The sequence below is a fragment of the Loxodonta africana genome, unplaced genomic scaffold (assembly GCF_030014295.1).
Source record: "Loxodonta africana isolate mLoxAfr1 unplaced genomic scaffold, mLoxAfr1.hap2 scaffold_107, whole genome shotgun sequence".
NCBI lineage: Eukaryota > Metazoa > Chordata > Mammalia > Proboscidea > Elephantidae > Loxodonta > Loxodonta africana.
The window spans coordinates 547,861-561,858 of NW_026974872.1; the positions used below are offsets into that span (position 1 = coordinate 547,861).

At 39.6% G+C, this 13,998-nt stretch overlaps 1 protein-coding gene across 1 annotated transcript; it reads left to right on the top strand.

Annotated features, from left to right (window-relative positions):
- The first annotated feature begins 2,993 nt into the window (after positions 1 to 2,993).
- LOC135229171 (olfactory receptor 4C6-like) lies at positions 2,994 to 13,660 on the top strand. The gene has a single exon (XM_064278927.1). The coding sequence runs from the start codon at positions 9,985 to 9,987 to the stop codon at positions 10,891 to 10,893; it is 909 nt and encodes a 302-aa protein (XP_064134997.1). The 5' UTR covers positions 2,994 to 9,984; the 3' UTR covers positions 10,894 to 13,660.
- The last annotated feature ends 338 nt before the right edge of the window (positions 13,661 to 13,998 follow it).

Here is a 13,998-nt window from a genome sequence, read left to right on the forward strand (position 1 = left end):
TTAGTTCAGGGGAGTTGAGCAGCTCCCCGTGCTTGTGCCGTGACAGCACCCAGTCAAATGCCCGGCAGCACAATTCCCCGGCTGGGACGCTGCTCTCCCAGCTCCAAGACCAGTCACTGCCTCCTAGGGACTTCTCCCACTGGCTGCATCGCCACGCCGCCTGCGCGGACCGGCTGGGCCCCCTCCCGGGGTGAGTTCGCGGGGGTAGGGCTGTGCCCCTTGTTTGCGCCATCAGCTCCCCTGGACCCTGACCTAAACCGGCCGCCAAGGTTACCTGACTGGAACGCTGGCTCCTGGCTCCAAAAACAGTTGCTGCTTCCCCATATTTGTTCATTTTTCGTCTCTAAATCTGTGTTTGTTGTTCAGGGTTCGTAGATTGTTATGTATGTCATCAGTTCACTTGTTTTTCTGAGTCTTTGTTGCAAGAGGGATCAGAGGTAGCATCTACTTAGTCCGCCATCTTGGCCCTGCCTCCAACATCCCCATTTATTTTTTCTTCTTCTTAGTTTTCTTACTTGCAGTTTCTTATTCCTTTCTGTTCAGTCCGTCTTAAACCAACTCCAGGAAAACTTTCCCTACTTCTCCACCTTAACAAAGATTTCTTAACAATAGAGCCAAGGACCTCCACATTGCTAAATCCAATGGTCAATTTTCAGCCATCATTTTGCTAGATCTATCAGCAATATTGGAAATAGCTGATCACTTTTACTTCCTTGATATATTCACTTGGTTTCTGATATCACACAGTTTCTTGGTTTTCCTTCTACTTCATGTGTCACTCCTCATTCTCCTTTGTGAGTTCTGCCTTTTTCACTTCACCATTCAAAGTTATAGAGTGCACCAGGGCTCAGTCATTGGTCCTAACTTTTTTCTTCTGTCAGTACATACTGCTTCAGTAAATGCATCCAATCCTGTAGTCTTAAAAGTTATTCAAATGCTGAATACTCAAAAATTTATGCCTGCATTCCAGACCATGCTCCCTAACTCCACACTTACATACATCTAACCATGTGTTCAAATCTTCACTTAGATATCCAAGAATATTATGTTTTCTAATTGAACTACTGGAAGCAGCAGTCAAGAAATCAAAACACGCATTGCCCTGGGCAAATTGCCTGTAAGAGGTCTCTTTAAAGTGTTAAAAAGCAAAGATGTCACCTTGAGGACTAAGGTGCACCTGACCCAAGCCACGGTGTTTCCAATCATCTCATACACATGCGAAAGCTGGACAATGAATGAGGAAGACTGGAGACGAATTGATGCCTTTGAATTGTGGTATTGGTGAAGAATATTGAATATACCATGGACTGCCAAAAGAATGAACAAATCTGTCTTGGAAGAAGTATAACCAGAATGCTCCTTAGAAGCAAGGAGGGCAAGATTACGTCTCACATACTTTGGACATGTTATAAGGAGGAATCAGTCCCCAGAGAAGGACGTCATGCTTGGTAAAGTAGAGGGTCAGAAAAAATGAGGAAGATCCTCAAAGAGATGCGTTGACACAGTGGCTGTGACAATCGGCTCAAGCATAACAACAACTGTGAGGTTGGTGCAGGACTGAGTAGTGTTCTGTTGTGCATAGGGTTGCTATGAGTTGGAACCGACTCAACAGCACCTAATAACAACAACAATAACAATTGAACTACTAAAAATGACAAAAGTCCCAATTGTTACTGATAATTAGAAGTTGTAGCAGAAATAAGATTAAAAGGTCAGGGGCCTCTTTTTTTATATACTTTTTATTGTGCTTTAAGTGAAAGTTTACAAATCAAGTCAGTCTCTCACGTAAAAACTTATATACACCTTACTACATATTCCCAATTACTCTCCCCTCAATGAGACAACCCACTCCCTCCTTCCACTCTTTCTTTTCACGTCCATTTTGCCAGCTTCTAACCCCCTCTACCCTCCCATCTTGCCTCCAGGCAGGAGATGCCAACATTGTCTCAAGTGTCCACCTGATCCGAGAAGCTCACTTCTCATCAGCATCCCTCTCCAACCCATTGTCCAGTCCAGTCCATGTCTGACGAGTTGGCTTCAGGAATGGTCCCTGTCCTGGACCAACAGAAGTTTTGGGGCCATGACCACGAGGGTCCTTCTAGTCTCAGTCAGACTATTAAGTCTAGTCTTTTTATGAGCATTTAGGATCTGTATCCCACTGTTCTCCTGCTCCCTCAGGGGTTCTCTGTTGTGCTCCCTGTCAGGGCAGTCATCGGTTGTAGCCAGGCACCATCTAGTTCTTCTGGTCTCAGGATGATATAGTCTCTGGTTCAAGTGGCCCTTTCTGTCTCTTGGGCTCGTAATTGCCTTGTGTCCTTGGTGTTCTTCATTCTCCTTTGATCCAGGTGGGTTGAGACTCATTGATGCATCTTAGATGGCCACTTGCTAGTGTTTCAGACCCCAGATGCCACTCTTCAAAGCGGGATCCAGGATGTTTTCTTAATAGATTTTATTATGCCAATTGACTTAGATGTCCCCTGAAATCATGGACCCCAAAACCCTGCCCCTGCTTCCCTGACCTTCGAAGGTCAGGGGCCTCTTTTAACCTTCTGATGACATATCCTGCCTAAGAACTTGGAATACAAACAAGGGCAAGTCAAGGGTCAGTACTGGAGAAGCATCAACGATATGTCACATTTAATCCAGGGCATAAAAGAGAGTTAAAAGAACATCTAAAGAACAATATCAAAGCTAAAAAAATGGGAATCCTAGTGAAAATCACCAAGAGCTCAGTAAAGAGGTGCTAAAACAATTATGAACGAGACACAAGAAAAATAAACTGGCAACAGCAAATCCGGGAAGGACAAGACTCTAGGAGAAAATGTAAGTCAATTTGAGAGCCTCAGGGAGAAAATCTTGATAGCTTGCGAATGCTTTTAAGGTACCACCTTTTCCTTTCTATTTCTGTTGCGGAACCACTCATGGGTAACAATTGCCGTCAGATAACTTCTTGTGCTTTATAAAGAAATTATTCCAAAGGGGAGGAGAAAAAAAAAAAGAAGAAAGATAAAAGTATATGCCTGTCTTACATGAAAGTATGGGTTAAACTTCATATTTAACTAAGAAATGCCATTTTGGGGTCATTTAAATGAGAGAATGAACTCAATTTTATTGAACAGACACTTCAGAAGATATTTTACAAACATTAGCTAGTAATTCTTACAACGTTATGATATAATTACTAACCCTGTCTTAAAAACAAAAACAATCGATGTCAAGTCTGTTCCGGCCCCACGTGTGTCAGAGTAGAACTGTGCTCCATAAAGCTTTCAATGTCTGCGACGTTTCAGAAGTAGATCCCAAGGACTTTCTTCTGAGCTCTTCTGAGTGGACTCAGACCACCGGTCTTTCAGCTAAACACTTAATCATTTGCTCTACCTAGGCAGTTTAACTTCATCTGACTTGTAAGTAAAATGAGGTCATTTGAGGTTAACCGGATTTCCAAGTCTTTTGGATAGTGTTTGGACTCTTTCCACAATGCTATTTTGATCCTTTACATGATTGTGAAATAACAGAAATGCAGGGATGACCCTGGGCCACATTATAAAAATTGTCTTTGTTTCTTCCTCTATCATCTGGAAAATTTTCTTCACATTAAGCTCTTCCTTGATTCTCATCTTTGTAGGCAACCCATCCTCACTTAGTTCCTTTTGCCAAAGGGAAAAAAAAATTAATAATTTTATTCCCACCAAAGTAAATATGTTACTTATATTTGGAAAAGAAGTGTGATTGTTAGGATAGCAATCAATTCAAAAGAATAAACAGTGAATGATAAAATTTGAGATGATATGGGACACAGATCGATAGAAAACTTTAAGACTCAAGTCACACAAAGGGGTTGGCTGAGTATTTCCTCTGTCTGGTATGAGTCAGAATCCACTCAATGGCAATGGATTATGGTATGAGAATAGCTTCCTTGAAGAATAAATACTGGTTCTTCACAGTAACTTTTCCCATATTATGTACTCAGATATTAATCATGTTTTTAAGAAAAAGGACTGTTTGATCAAATAGGCTGAAGATCAAAGAAGAACTGACAACTTTGAATTACGGTGTTGGTAAGGAATATTGAATATACCATGGACTGCCAAAAGAATGAAAAAATCTGTCTTAGAAGAAGTACAGCGAGAATGCTCTTTATAGCCAAGGATAGTGAGACATTGTCTTACATACTTTGGACGTGTTATCAGGAGGGACCAATCCCTGAGGAAGGACTTCATGCTTGGTAAAGTAGAGTGTCAACAAAAAGGAGGAAGACCTTCAATGAGATGGACGGACACAGTGGCTACAACAATGGGCTCAAGCATAGCGACGATTGTGATAATGGTGCAGGACCAGGCAGTGTTTCACTTTGTTGCATAGCGTCACTATGAGGGAATCGACTTGACGGCACCTAACAACAACAACTTGTGTATTTACTTTTTTTTTTCTTAACATATGTCTATTCTTCCATGTTCTACATACTGTACCGCTGCTGCTGTTGTTAGTTGTTGTCAGATCGGTTTCAACTCATGTTGACCCTGTATGTGCACAGTAGAACTGTTCCATAGGGTTTTCAAGGCTGTGACTTTTCAGAAGCAGATCACCAGGTCTGTCTTGTGAGGAGCCTCTTGGACAGGTTCAAATGGTCAACCTTTCTGCTAGTTGTGTATCACTTAGCCATTTGCACCTCCCAGAGATTCATGTACTATACAAATCAGAAGTACAGAAAGGTCAAAGTTTTCTTACTGGTTATATTCTAGTTAGGTGCAGATAAATAATAAGCAAATGAAAGCTAAATGAAAGATATAATCAGATAATGACAAATGTGATAAAGGAAATAAAAGAAGGTTTTTTTTTTTTAGTGTCATGGGGCTTGAAAACAAATAAAGAAGACTGAAGAAGAATTGATGCCTTTAAATTATGGTGTTGGTGAAGAACATTAAATACATCGTGGGCTTCCAGAAGAACAAACACATCTGTCTTGGAAGAAGTACAGGCAGAATGCTCCTTAGAAGTGAGGATGGTGAGACTTTGTCCTATGTACTTAGTACGTGTTATCAGGAGGGACCCGTCCGTGGAGAAGAACATCATACTTGGAAAAGCAGAGGGTCAGCAAAAAAGAGAAAGACCTTTAAGGAGTTGAACTGACACAGTGGCTGCAAGAGTAGGCACAAATAAAGAAACTATTTTGAGAATGATCCAGGACCGGGCAGTGTTTCGTTCTGTTGTATATAGGCTCACTATGAGTTGGAACTGGATCAACAGCACCTAACAACAACAGTGTGATAGAGAGGGATTGGATGCATATGTGAATAGTCATTAATATAACAGCTGAGTTAGAATTTTCAAGAATTTACTATATAGAAACTCATATTACTCTCTCCCCATTCTTCCCCACCAAGAGAAGTTGATTCTAACCCATATCTAAACGGCTCTGGTGACCATGGGGTAACTTCAGACCCCATGTCTGATGGGGTAATATCAGACAATTTGTAAAAAATGATTCTACAGCAAAAATAAGTCTATGGATAATCTTTGAGGATTAGATTCTGAAAATTGAAATAATCATCCTAACTCTGATAACCTTATAAGGTGTTGAAGATAAAAAAGTTAATGTAAATGAAATCACTTTATAAGATGGAGAAGGAATGAAAATTGTAACCTATTATTCCAAAAATAGAAAAACAATATTAATTGAAAATGCCATTTATTAATAAATTAGAAAAAATTAAATATATTTTTATGCCCGGGTACAAATTTTCTGACCCTGATGGTGGCCCTCCAGGAACAGATATTACTTCTGTGTGGGAGGTCGAATCCAGAGATGGGATTTGACTCAGGTTCCTTCCTGTTGCTATATTCTAACTATTTAAAATTGTGGCCATTCTGTAATTGAGATACACATCACAGTGCATGAACAAATGACTGAATTGTTAACATTGTGGTCTAGGTTTCTGCATGTTGGCCTGGTCTTAGTGACATTCTGCTTCTGAGAACACCCTATTATTAAGGTGGGTGAATGGGAATTCACTGGGGTGGGGATTAGCCTCTGTCAGTGGAGATCTAGCCTCGAGGGCTACAACTGAATGGTATAAATCTGTGCCTTGTCACAGCTGTTCAAACATGCCCTCTGCCCTCTTATATCCCAAAGGAGAGCATTGGATCCATGATGTATCTTCTGAGAAACTGAACAAAAACAGTTTCTACTTTGATCTTAACATACAATCCGCTGAGATTCAAAAGAGACCTGAATGATTCAGTAAATTCTCTGCTTGGCTCCCTCGTCAGCAATCCTTTTTAATTGGAAAGAATATAAATAAATCCCTTGGTAAAACAGAATGTACACTTCTTCATTAGATTCATAGATACCTACAACTTCTGCTTTAAATCTCTCTTCAAAAGCAATAAAAATCGTAGTTCGACAAATTTGACCAGTATTTAATGATTGGATGGCTTTTCTCCATTTATATCCTGGACAGCTTACTTCCACAGTAAGAAAAACTAAGCTGGAATCATTTCACCTGGTTCTTGGACTCTCTGGAGAAGTTGCTTTATGCGAACGAATCTTGGGTGAGATAAGATCTTGGATTAGACTTGAAATGATTAGAGTCTTTATTTCTACAACTTTCCACTTTTGACCAACTCTAAAAACTAAGCTCTAAGTGTTAACTTTATTAATGTATTCTTTTTCCTAAAATTAGTGATGTTTAGAGGGTAATGCTTAAATTTTAGATTGACAGTTTTAATTTAGGAATGAGCTGAATTTTTGTATTTCTTTATAGGTAAAACAAAACAACTACAAAATTTTCTTATAAGCAGGTTTACCTCTAGGAATGACGGTGGTGGTGGTGACAGTGGTGATGGCAATGACAAAGATAGCAGTGGTGGCAGTAGTAATGATTGTGGTGGTGGCAGTGTTGGTGATGATACTGGTGTTGGTGGTAATGGCAGTAGTAGTTGCAGTGTTGGCGACGACAGTGGTGACCACAGTGATGAAGGTGGTGGTAGTGGTGGGGACTGCCTTGGTAATGCTGGTGGTTTGGTGACGGTGAGGATAGAGGTAATTTAGGAGCATTCTGTGGAAACACTGAGAAATTATTGTAGATTCCAATACCAAAAATTAAAACATTATTGCCACTTCCGTTCTACAAAATTCTGCTGGAGTTAGTTACAAACCCACAAATTTGCCATTAATTTTTATGAAAACAAAGCAAAACATGGGGTAATATATGCACTAAAGAGGTTACTTTAAAGTACTTTAACGGTAAGAGAAAAACCTAGCTTGATACTCAGGAAGCTTCAGAGCTACAAGTCCACTGACTATATAAAACTGACAGTCCAAGTGCAATCACTAGAGCCATCTAGGTACTTAGATTTCGATGGAGGTATTATATATAGCCCAGGTGAATTCAGAAAGAAATATCAGCTCCAGAGTCCAGCTTCCTGGATTCAAAAGCAGGCTATATTATGCAGTAACTCTGTGGACTCAAGGAAGTGAACAAGTCACTATGCTTAATAAATGTTATTGTTATTACAGTTATTATTTTGAGATGAGTACATCGATTATTGACAAATCTACTTAGAGAAAGAATAATTGTCCTTTATGAAAGGAGTTTAAATGTTTACTTACTAAAAATTCTTCTGAATTATATTCTGATATAGAATGCATGCTTCTATAATAATAAAAATAATACAAATGAAAAGGAATTGATATAAACAAGAAAGACAAAACTGATAGAAACATAAAAGCTGTCTAATACCTTATTGTCAGGCATGACCATTTTGTAAGGAGAATTTACCAATATCTTTTTTTTTTATCCAAGTGGATCCCTGGTGGCACAGTGGATAAGAGCAACAGCTGCTAATCAAAAGGCTAGCAGTTCAAATCCATCAGCCGCCCCTTGGAAAACGTTTGGAGTAGTTCTACTCTGTCCTGCAGTGTTCTGAGTTGGAATCAACTTGACGGCAATGGGTTTGGTTTGGTTATCCAAGTGTAAAATGTTCCTATCCTGTGATTTTACAATTCTATTGCAGAAACTCACTTTACAGAAATACTTAAATCTATTGCTATATATCTTTACCTGTATCTATATTGTTATAACCTGGCCCAGTTGCTGTCTAGTTGATTCTGACTAACAGTGACCCTAAAGAACGTGGTAGAACTGCCTCACAGGGTTTCCAAGGAGCATCTGGTGGATTCCAACTTACCATCTTAGCTCTTAACCACTGTGCCAAAACTCATAGCAACCCTGTAAAACAGAGTAGAGCTGCCCCTATAGAGTTTCCAAGGAGCACCTGGAAACTGTTCAGCAGCTGCAGGTCTGAACCACTATGCAACCAGGGTTTCCCTGATATAGTCATAGATATATCAATACAAGACATTCACTGTAGCATTGTAGCAGCAGAAAATTGGGAATATTATAAATCTCCTTATACTGACCTGGAATGTTGTCAATGATAAATCATTGATTAAAATTCAATGTACAGTGCATTTGCATACATGATGCCAGCAATGTTTATATAAATTTATATTATTAAAATGCATTTATAAATATGCAAATTCAATATTTCTAAATAAAAATGCAAATCTGGAAGGATAAATGACTTTTAGCTAATTACACAGCTAAAAAGCGTTCCAGAAGTCGAAATTAGAACCTGATGTACATAACTCTAAGACCTTAGCTTTCTGTTCTGCCCTGAACCATGTCTCTTATCCCTCCTTCTGGGTCTTTGCACATGCTGTCCCCCTGCTGGGAATAGCCTTTGTCTAGCTTTAAAACTTCAATAATTTACTTTTCTTTCATTTCTTCAGTTATCACTTATTTCTTTGTCATTATTTTAAATTTACTAGGTCTGCCCTTATTTAAGGAAACAAGCCACATCTGATGCTTTTTATTGTTCAAATTTGCAGCATCCTCTGAGTTTTTAAAATACTTGTTGTCTGCTTAAATAATTAGGGAATAAGAGGGAAGTGGACTGACAAAGAAAAAGAAAAATGTTAACTAAGATTGTCCCTTTCTTCATTTGAGCGGTCTTTCGAAAATGTTCTTCAGTGAACCATTGTGGAAAGAGAAAAGAAATATCACAAAAGTAGCTGAGGGTTGTGATTCAGAGCTGAATTGGAAATTTGGGGTATGGTTTGATCCTTGATTATGGCTGAAGCAAGTCTAGAAATACAAATGTTTACCGACTAAAGCTGATAGCTGTCATCATTGAGTCTGACTGACAGAGAAATAATAGCCAGTCCCTGATATCAAATCCACTCTCAAGCCTGGAGAAAGGGCTAATACTAGTATTCTCTATTCAGTTCAGAGTTCACTGCCGTTTCCTTTTGTTCTATAAAATATCATTAATTGTATTGGTGCCCACTTCATCTTTAGTAATCTATTAAGAACCTTGAGAAATGTGAAGTCCCAGGTGATACAGTTTATGGCCTCGGCTGCAAACCAAAAGGTTAGAGGTTTGAATCCACCCAGAGATACCTCGAAAGAAAGGCCTGGCAATCTATTTCTGAAAAATCAGCCATAGAAAACCCTATTGCTCACAGTTCTACTCTGACATTCATGGGGTCACCATGAGTCAGAATCTACTCCATGGCATCTGGTCTAGACTTTGGTTGGCAAGTAACTGTCACTATGTTGAGAGCATTATGAATTTCCCCTGAGATTCATTCTGTCAGAGATATGTGAGAAATAAAGCTGTCCAGCTTCCACTAGAATCCACAGGTATCTTTTAAAAATGTAAGCCTGATTTATAATTCAGGCTATTTACAATTAAGAAATTATAATACTCTTTTGTTTTATACTCTCCCTTGGTTTCCCATTGCCCTCAGAAATTCCTTGCCTTGTCCTAAAATTCTCTGGTTTACCTGGTTACTGCCTCTACCTCTCCAAACACACATTGAGCCAAATGAATGACGCCAAATAGTCACTAACTATAAACACTATGTTGCTTTTTTAGATTTTCCGACTCTCAGCCAGCGCTCATATCAGTACCTGGTAAATGCGAAACCAAAACAATGTGACTGAATTCATTCTTTTGGGTCTTACGAAAAACCCAGAGCTGAGGAAAATATTTTCTGCTGTGTTTCTAATCATGTATGTTGTCACCATGTTGGGAAACCTACTCATTGTGGTAACTATGACTGCAAGTCAGAGTCTGAGGTCACCTATGTATTTTTTCCTTACTTCCTTGTCCCTCATGGATGCCATCTTTTCTTCTGTCGTCGCCCCCAAGATGATTGTGGATTCCCTCTCTGAGAGCACTACCATCTCCCTCAAAGGCTGTATGACCCAGCTCTTTGCAGAACATTTCTTTGGTGGAGTGTCAATCATCCTTCTCATTGTGATGGCCTATGACCACTATGTGGCCATCTGTAAGCCCCTGCACTACAGGACCATCATGAGTTCTCGGATGTGCTGCCTGCTGCTGGGAGGGGCCTGGGTGGGAGGATTTTTGCATGCAATGATACAGCTTCTCTTCATGTACCAAAAACCTTTCTGTGGTCCCAATGTCATTGATCACTTTATGTGTGACTTGTTTCAGTTGCTGACACTGGCCTGCATGGACACCTGCGTCCTGGGCCTCTTGGTCATCCTCAATAGTGGGGTGATGTGCGTGACCATCTTTCTTATCCTCATTGTCTCCTACATGATCATCCTCTGCTCTTTGAAGTCTTATAGCTCTGAAGGATGGCGCAAAGCCCTGTCTACCTGTGGCTCCCACCTCACAGTGATTGTCTTGTTCTTTGTGCCATTTGTTTTCTTGTACGTAACACCTGTGGCCACTTATCCCATAGACAAGGCAATGGCTATGTCGGAGTCTATCATCACACCCATGTTAAATTCCTTGATCTACATCCTGAGAAGCACAGAGGTGAAAAATACCATGAAGAAACTTTGGATGCAATGAGAGACTTTAGATGGCAAGTAACTGTCATCATGCTGAAAACATTATGAGTTTCTCCTAAAGAGAAGTCATTCTTTCCAAGATGTGTGAGAAATAAAACAGCCCAAGTTCCAGAAGAATCCAGAGGGATCTTTTAGAAATACAAGTCTGATTTATTGTTTAGGATATTTACAACATAGAAATTATGATACTGATTTTCAAGGTTTCTTTTCTTCCTCCTAATCTCATCCTTGTGGTGGTTACCCTTTCCCCTTTAGCCTTCCCCAGGTCAGTCCTTTTACCTCACTACTGGAACTCCATTATCAGATCTAAGAGCTATAATTCATTTTGTAGTTTTTCCTGTTTACAGGTAAAGTTTAACTATACAAACTTTTGTCCATAAAATGTACCTTTCACATGTGTGCACACAAGTTATTTCTCAAATTCGAGTACTGTGTAAGCCCTTCCTAAGGAGAAATCAGTTCTTTTGAATTTCGGCAATGATACGAATCATGATTTCACATTTCTAATGTAACGAGGTGTTAAGATTGAAATTTTGGCTACACATGATAAGTGAAATTACAAAGTGCGTTCCAGATCACACCATACCTGCTACTACAGTGAAGGCAGTGAATGATGAAGATAAGAACCCTCACAACTAAGTAAAGAATATGAAACCTGGTCAGTATAAACTGGAAGAGTGGTTTGTGAGAACAGCTTTGGATGTAGAGAATTCCCCTGCCCCACCATGGGAGTAGAGGTATGCCTGCCTCTCATGTCGGTACTCGTTTCTCTGATGTTTCTGTGGAAGGACATGTTTGGAGTTACCTACTCTGCCATTTGGCTGACATCACCTCCTACTTTAATTTTTAATTGTCTGTCAACCAGAGGTCATAGTACCTTAAAATTCCAGTCAAGTACCTTAAAATTTGTTTGTATTTGTGAGTGTGTGTGCATTTACACATACATGTGTACGTGCATGCTGAAAGGGCACTTCTAGAGAGTGCTATTCTGACAGACTAGCATATGATCCTCCACATTGGTGGCTGCAGGGACTGAGATCAGAAAAATCTAGGCAGAAAGAGAGACTTAGTGGTATCAGCACAGGATTGCCCAGTAGGGCAGGCTCAGCTACAGGTGTCCAATGTATCATCTTCAAGGAGCATCCTATCAAATGCTCATACTGGCAAAATGACAATCTGAATTCTGCAACTTTCCAGTCTCCTACAGATTGGCTCATGTTGACCAAATTCATATGGTACTAGAAAAAGATTTGTAAAAGGAATTTGGTGGACACACATGCACACGATTATCCTGTGATTAGTCAGCACATTTCTTTCTGGAGAAAAATGTCTACAAGAAGTTAAATTACCAAGTGAAAATGGTCAGGTGTTGATAGAATCCAAGTAAGGCTCATTATAGGTTGTTTACAATGGTTATGAGCTTTAAGTACTCATAGTCTAATGCAGTCCTCTCAGAATATTAAATGTGTATATAATGGACCAATAACATGTTGATATACATTGACTGCTTCCTGTTAGGACTGTTTCCTGTTAGGAGTATTTCACCTTTCCTGTCCATGTAACAAAAACTAATGTGTTAAGGAAGTGTAAATTAAATACACCATATTTATCAGCTGAAGTCATAATTTGCTACGCCATAACTTTTTCATGGCATTTTTCACTTCTGCATTCCTCAGTATATATATCAGAGGGTTGAGAAAGGGTGTCCCAATTGTATAAAACACAGCCACCATCTTGTCCACTGGAAATGTAGCTGGTGGGTGTGTGTACATGAATATACATGGACCAAAAAACATGACTACCACAATAAAATGGGAGATGCAGGTAGAAAGAGCTTTTCACCTTCCTTCTGCACTGTGGTTTCTCAGAGAGTATCAAATGACAACATAGGATATAAGCAAGAGCGTGAAACTCATCATGCATATGGCCCCACTATTGGACACAGCAGCAAACTTATCACATAGTGTCCATGCAGGCAAGTTTTAACAAGGGCTGCAAGTCACACAAATAGTTATCAATCACATTGGGACCACAGAAGGACAATATCAAAGCCAAGGAAATCTGTATTGAAGAATGGATACAAGATCCCACCCAGGCCAGAATCACCAGCACACCACAGACACCTGCTCATGGTGGTTGTTTATATTGCAGCAGCTTTCAAATGGCCACATAGTGATCAAAAGCCATGAGGATGAGCACAAATATCTCCATACACCCAAAGAAATGGGCTGCAAAGACCTGAGTCATGCGCTCACGGTAGGAAATGGTCTTCTTCTAGGATAGAGCATCCGCAATCAACCTGGGTGCCGTAGTTGTAGAAAAGCAGACATCAGCAAAGGACGGGTAGAATAGGAAAAAGTACTTGGGACTCCCAAGGGTATGACTTGTCTTAATAGTCACCACAATGAGAAAATCCCCCAGCAGAGTCAAAAGGTAAAGAATCAAGAAGATTCCAAATATTGCTTTCTGCTTTTCAGCATCCTGTGTCAACCCAAACAGAATGAATTCGGTCACACTGTTATTCATCACTATGTAAGTGGCTGTAGGTGGGATGAATTTGACAAAGGTTTAATCTGCAGAGAGAAAAAAAGTGACATTTTGGGAAAATCATTTGGCTAAACTCTGAATTAATTGGTTCTGTTCCATGTTCTGTTACCTCCAATTACCTTTGGCGTGCACCAAAATTCCCCAGGAATCTTTGTAAATCTACAGATGCACAGACCTCTCCCAGATTTATCTGTTGATTCATTTAGAAACTGTCTGATTGGCCCAGCACTTTTGTATTTTTTGAATTAAAAAATTATATATATATATATATGCCTCCTTTACAAACTTTGATTTTTTACCAAGACTGAGAACTATAAAACTTGTTCTTTCCCTGGGCAAGTGACTTAACTGCTTTGAAACTTGGCCTTCATATGAAAAATGAAGTACCAATATCTGCTCTACCTTATTCTGAGTTATCATGAGAATTTAAAAAAAGATTTACACACAGACATTTACATGACTATGTGTTTGATGGAAACCCTGGTGGCATAGTGCTTAAGTGCTACGGCTGCTAACCAAAGGGTCGGCAGTTCAAATCCGCCAGGCTCTCCTTGGAAAC

Bases quoted from the DNA above. Each gene is read 5' to 3' on its own strand.
- LOC135229171 (XM_064278927.1), top strand. From the start codon at position 9,985: ATGCGAAACCAAAACAATGTGACTGAATTCATTCTTTTGGGTCTTACG.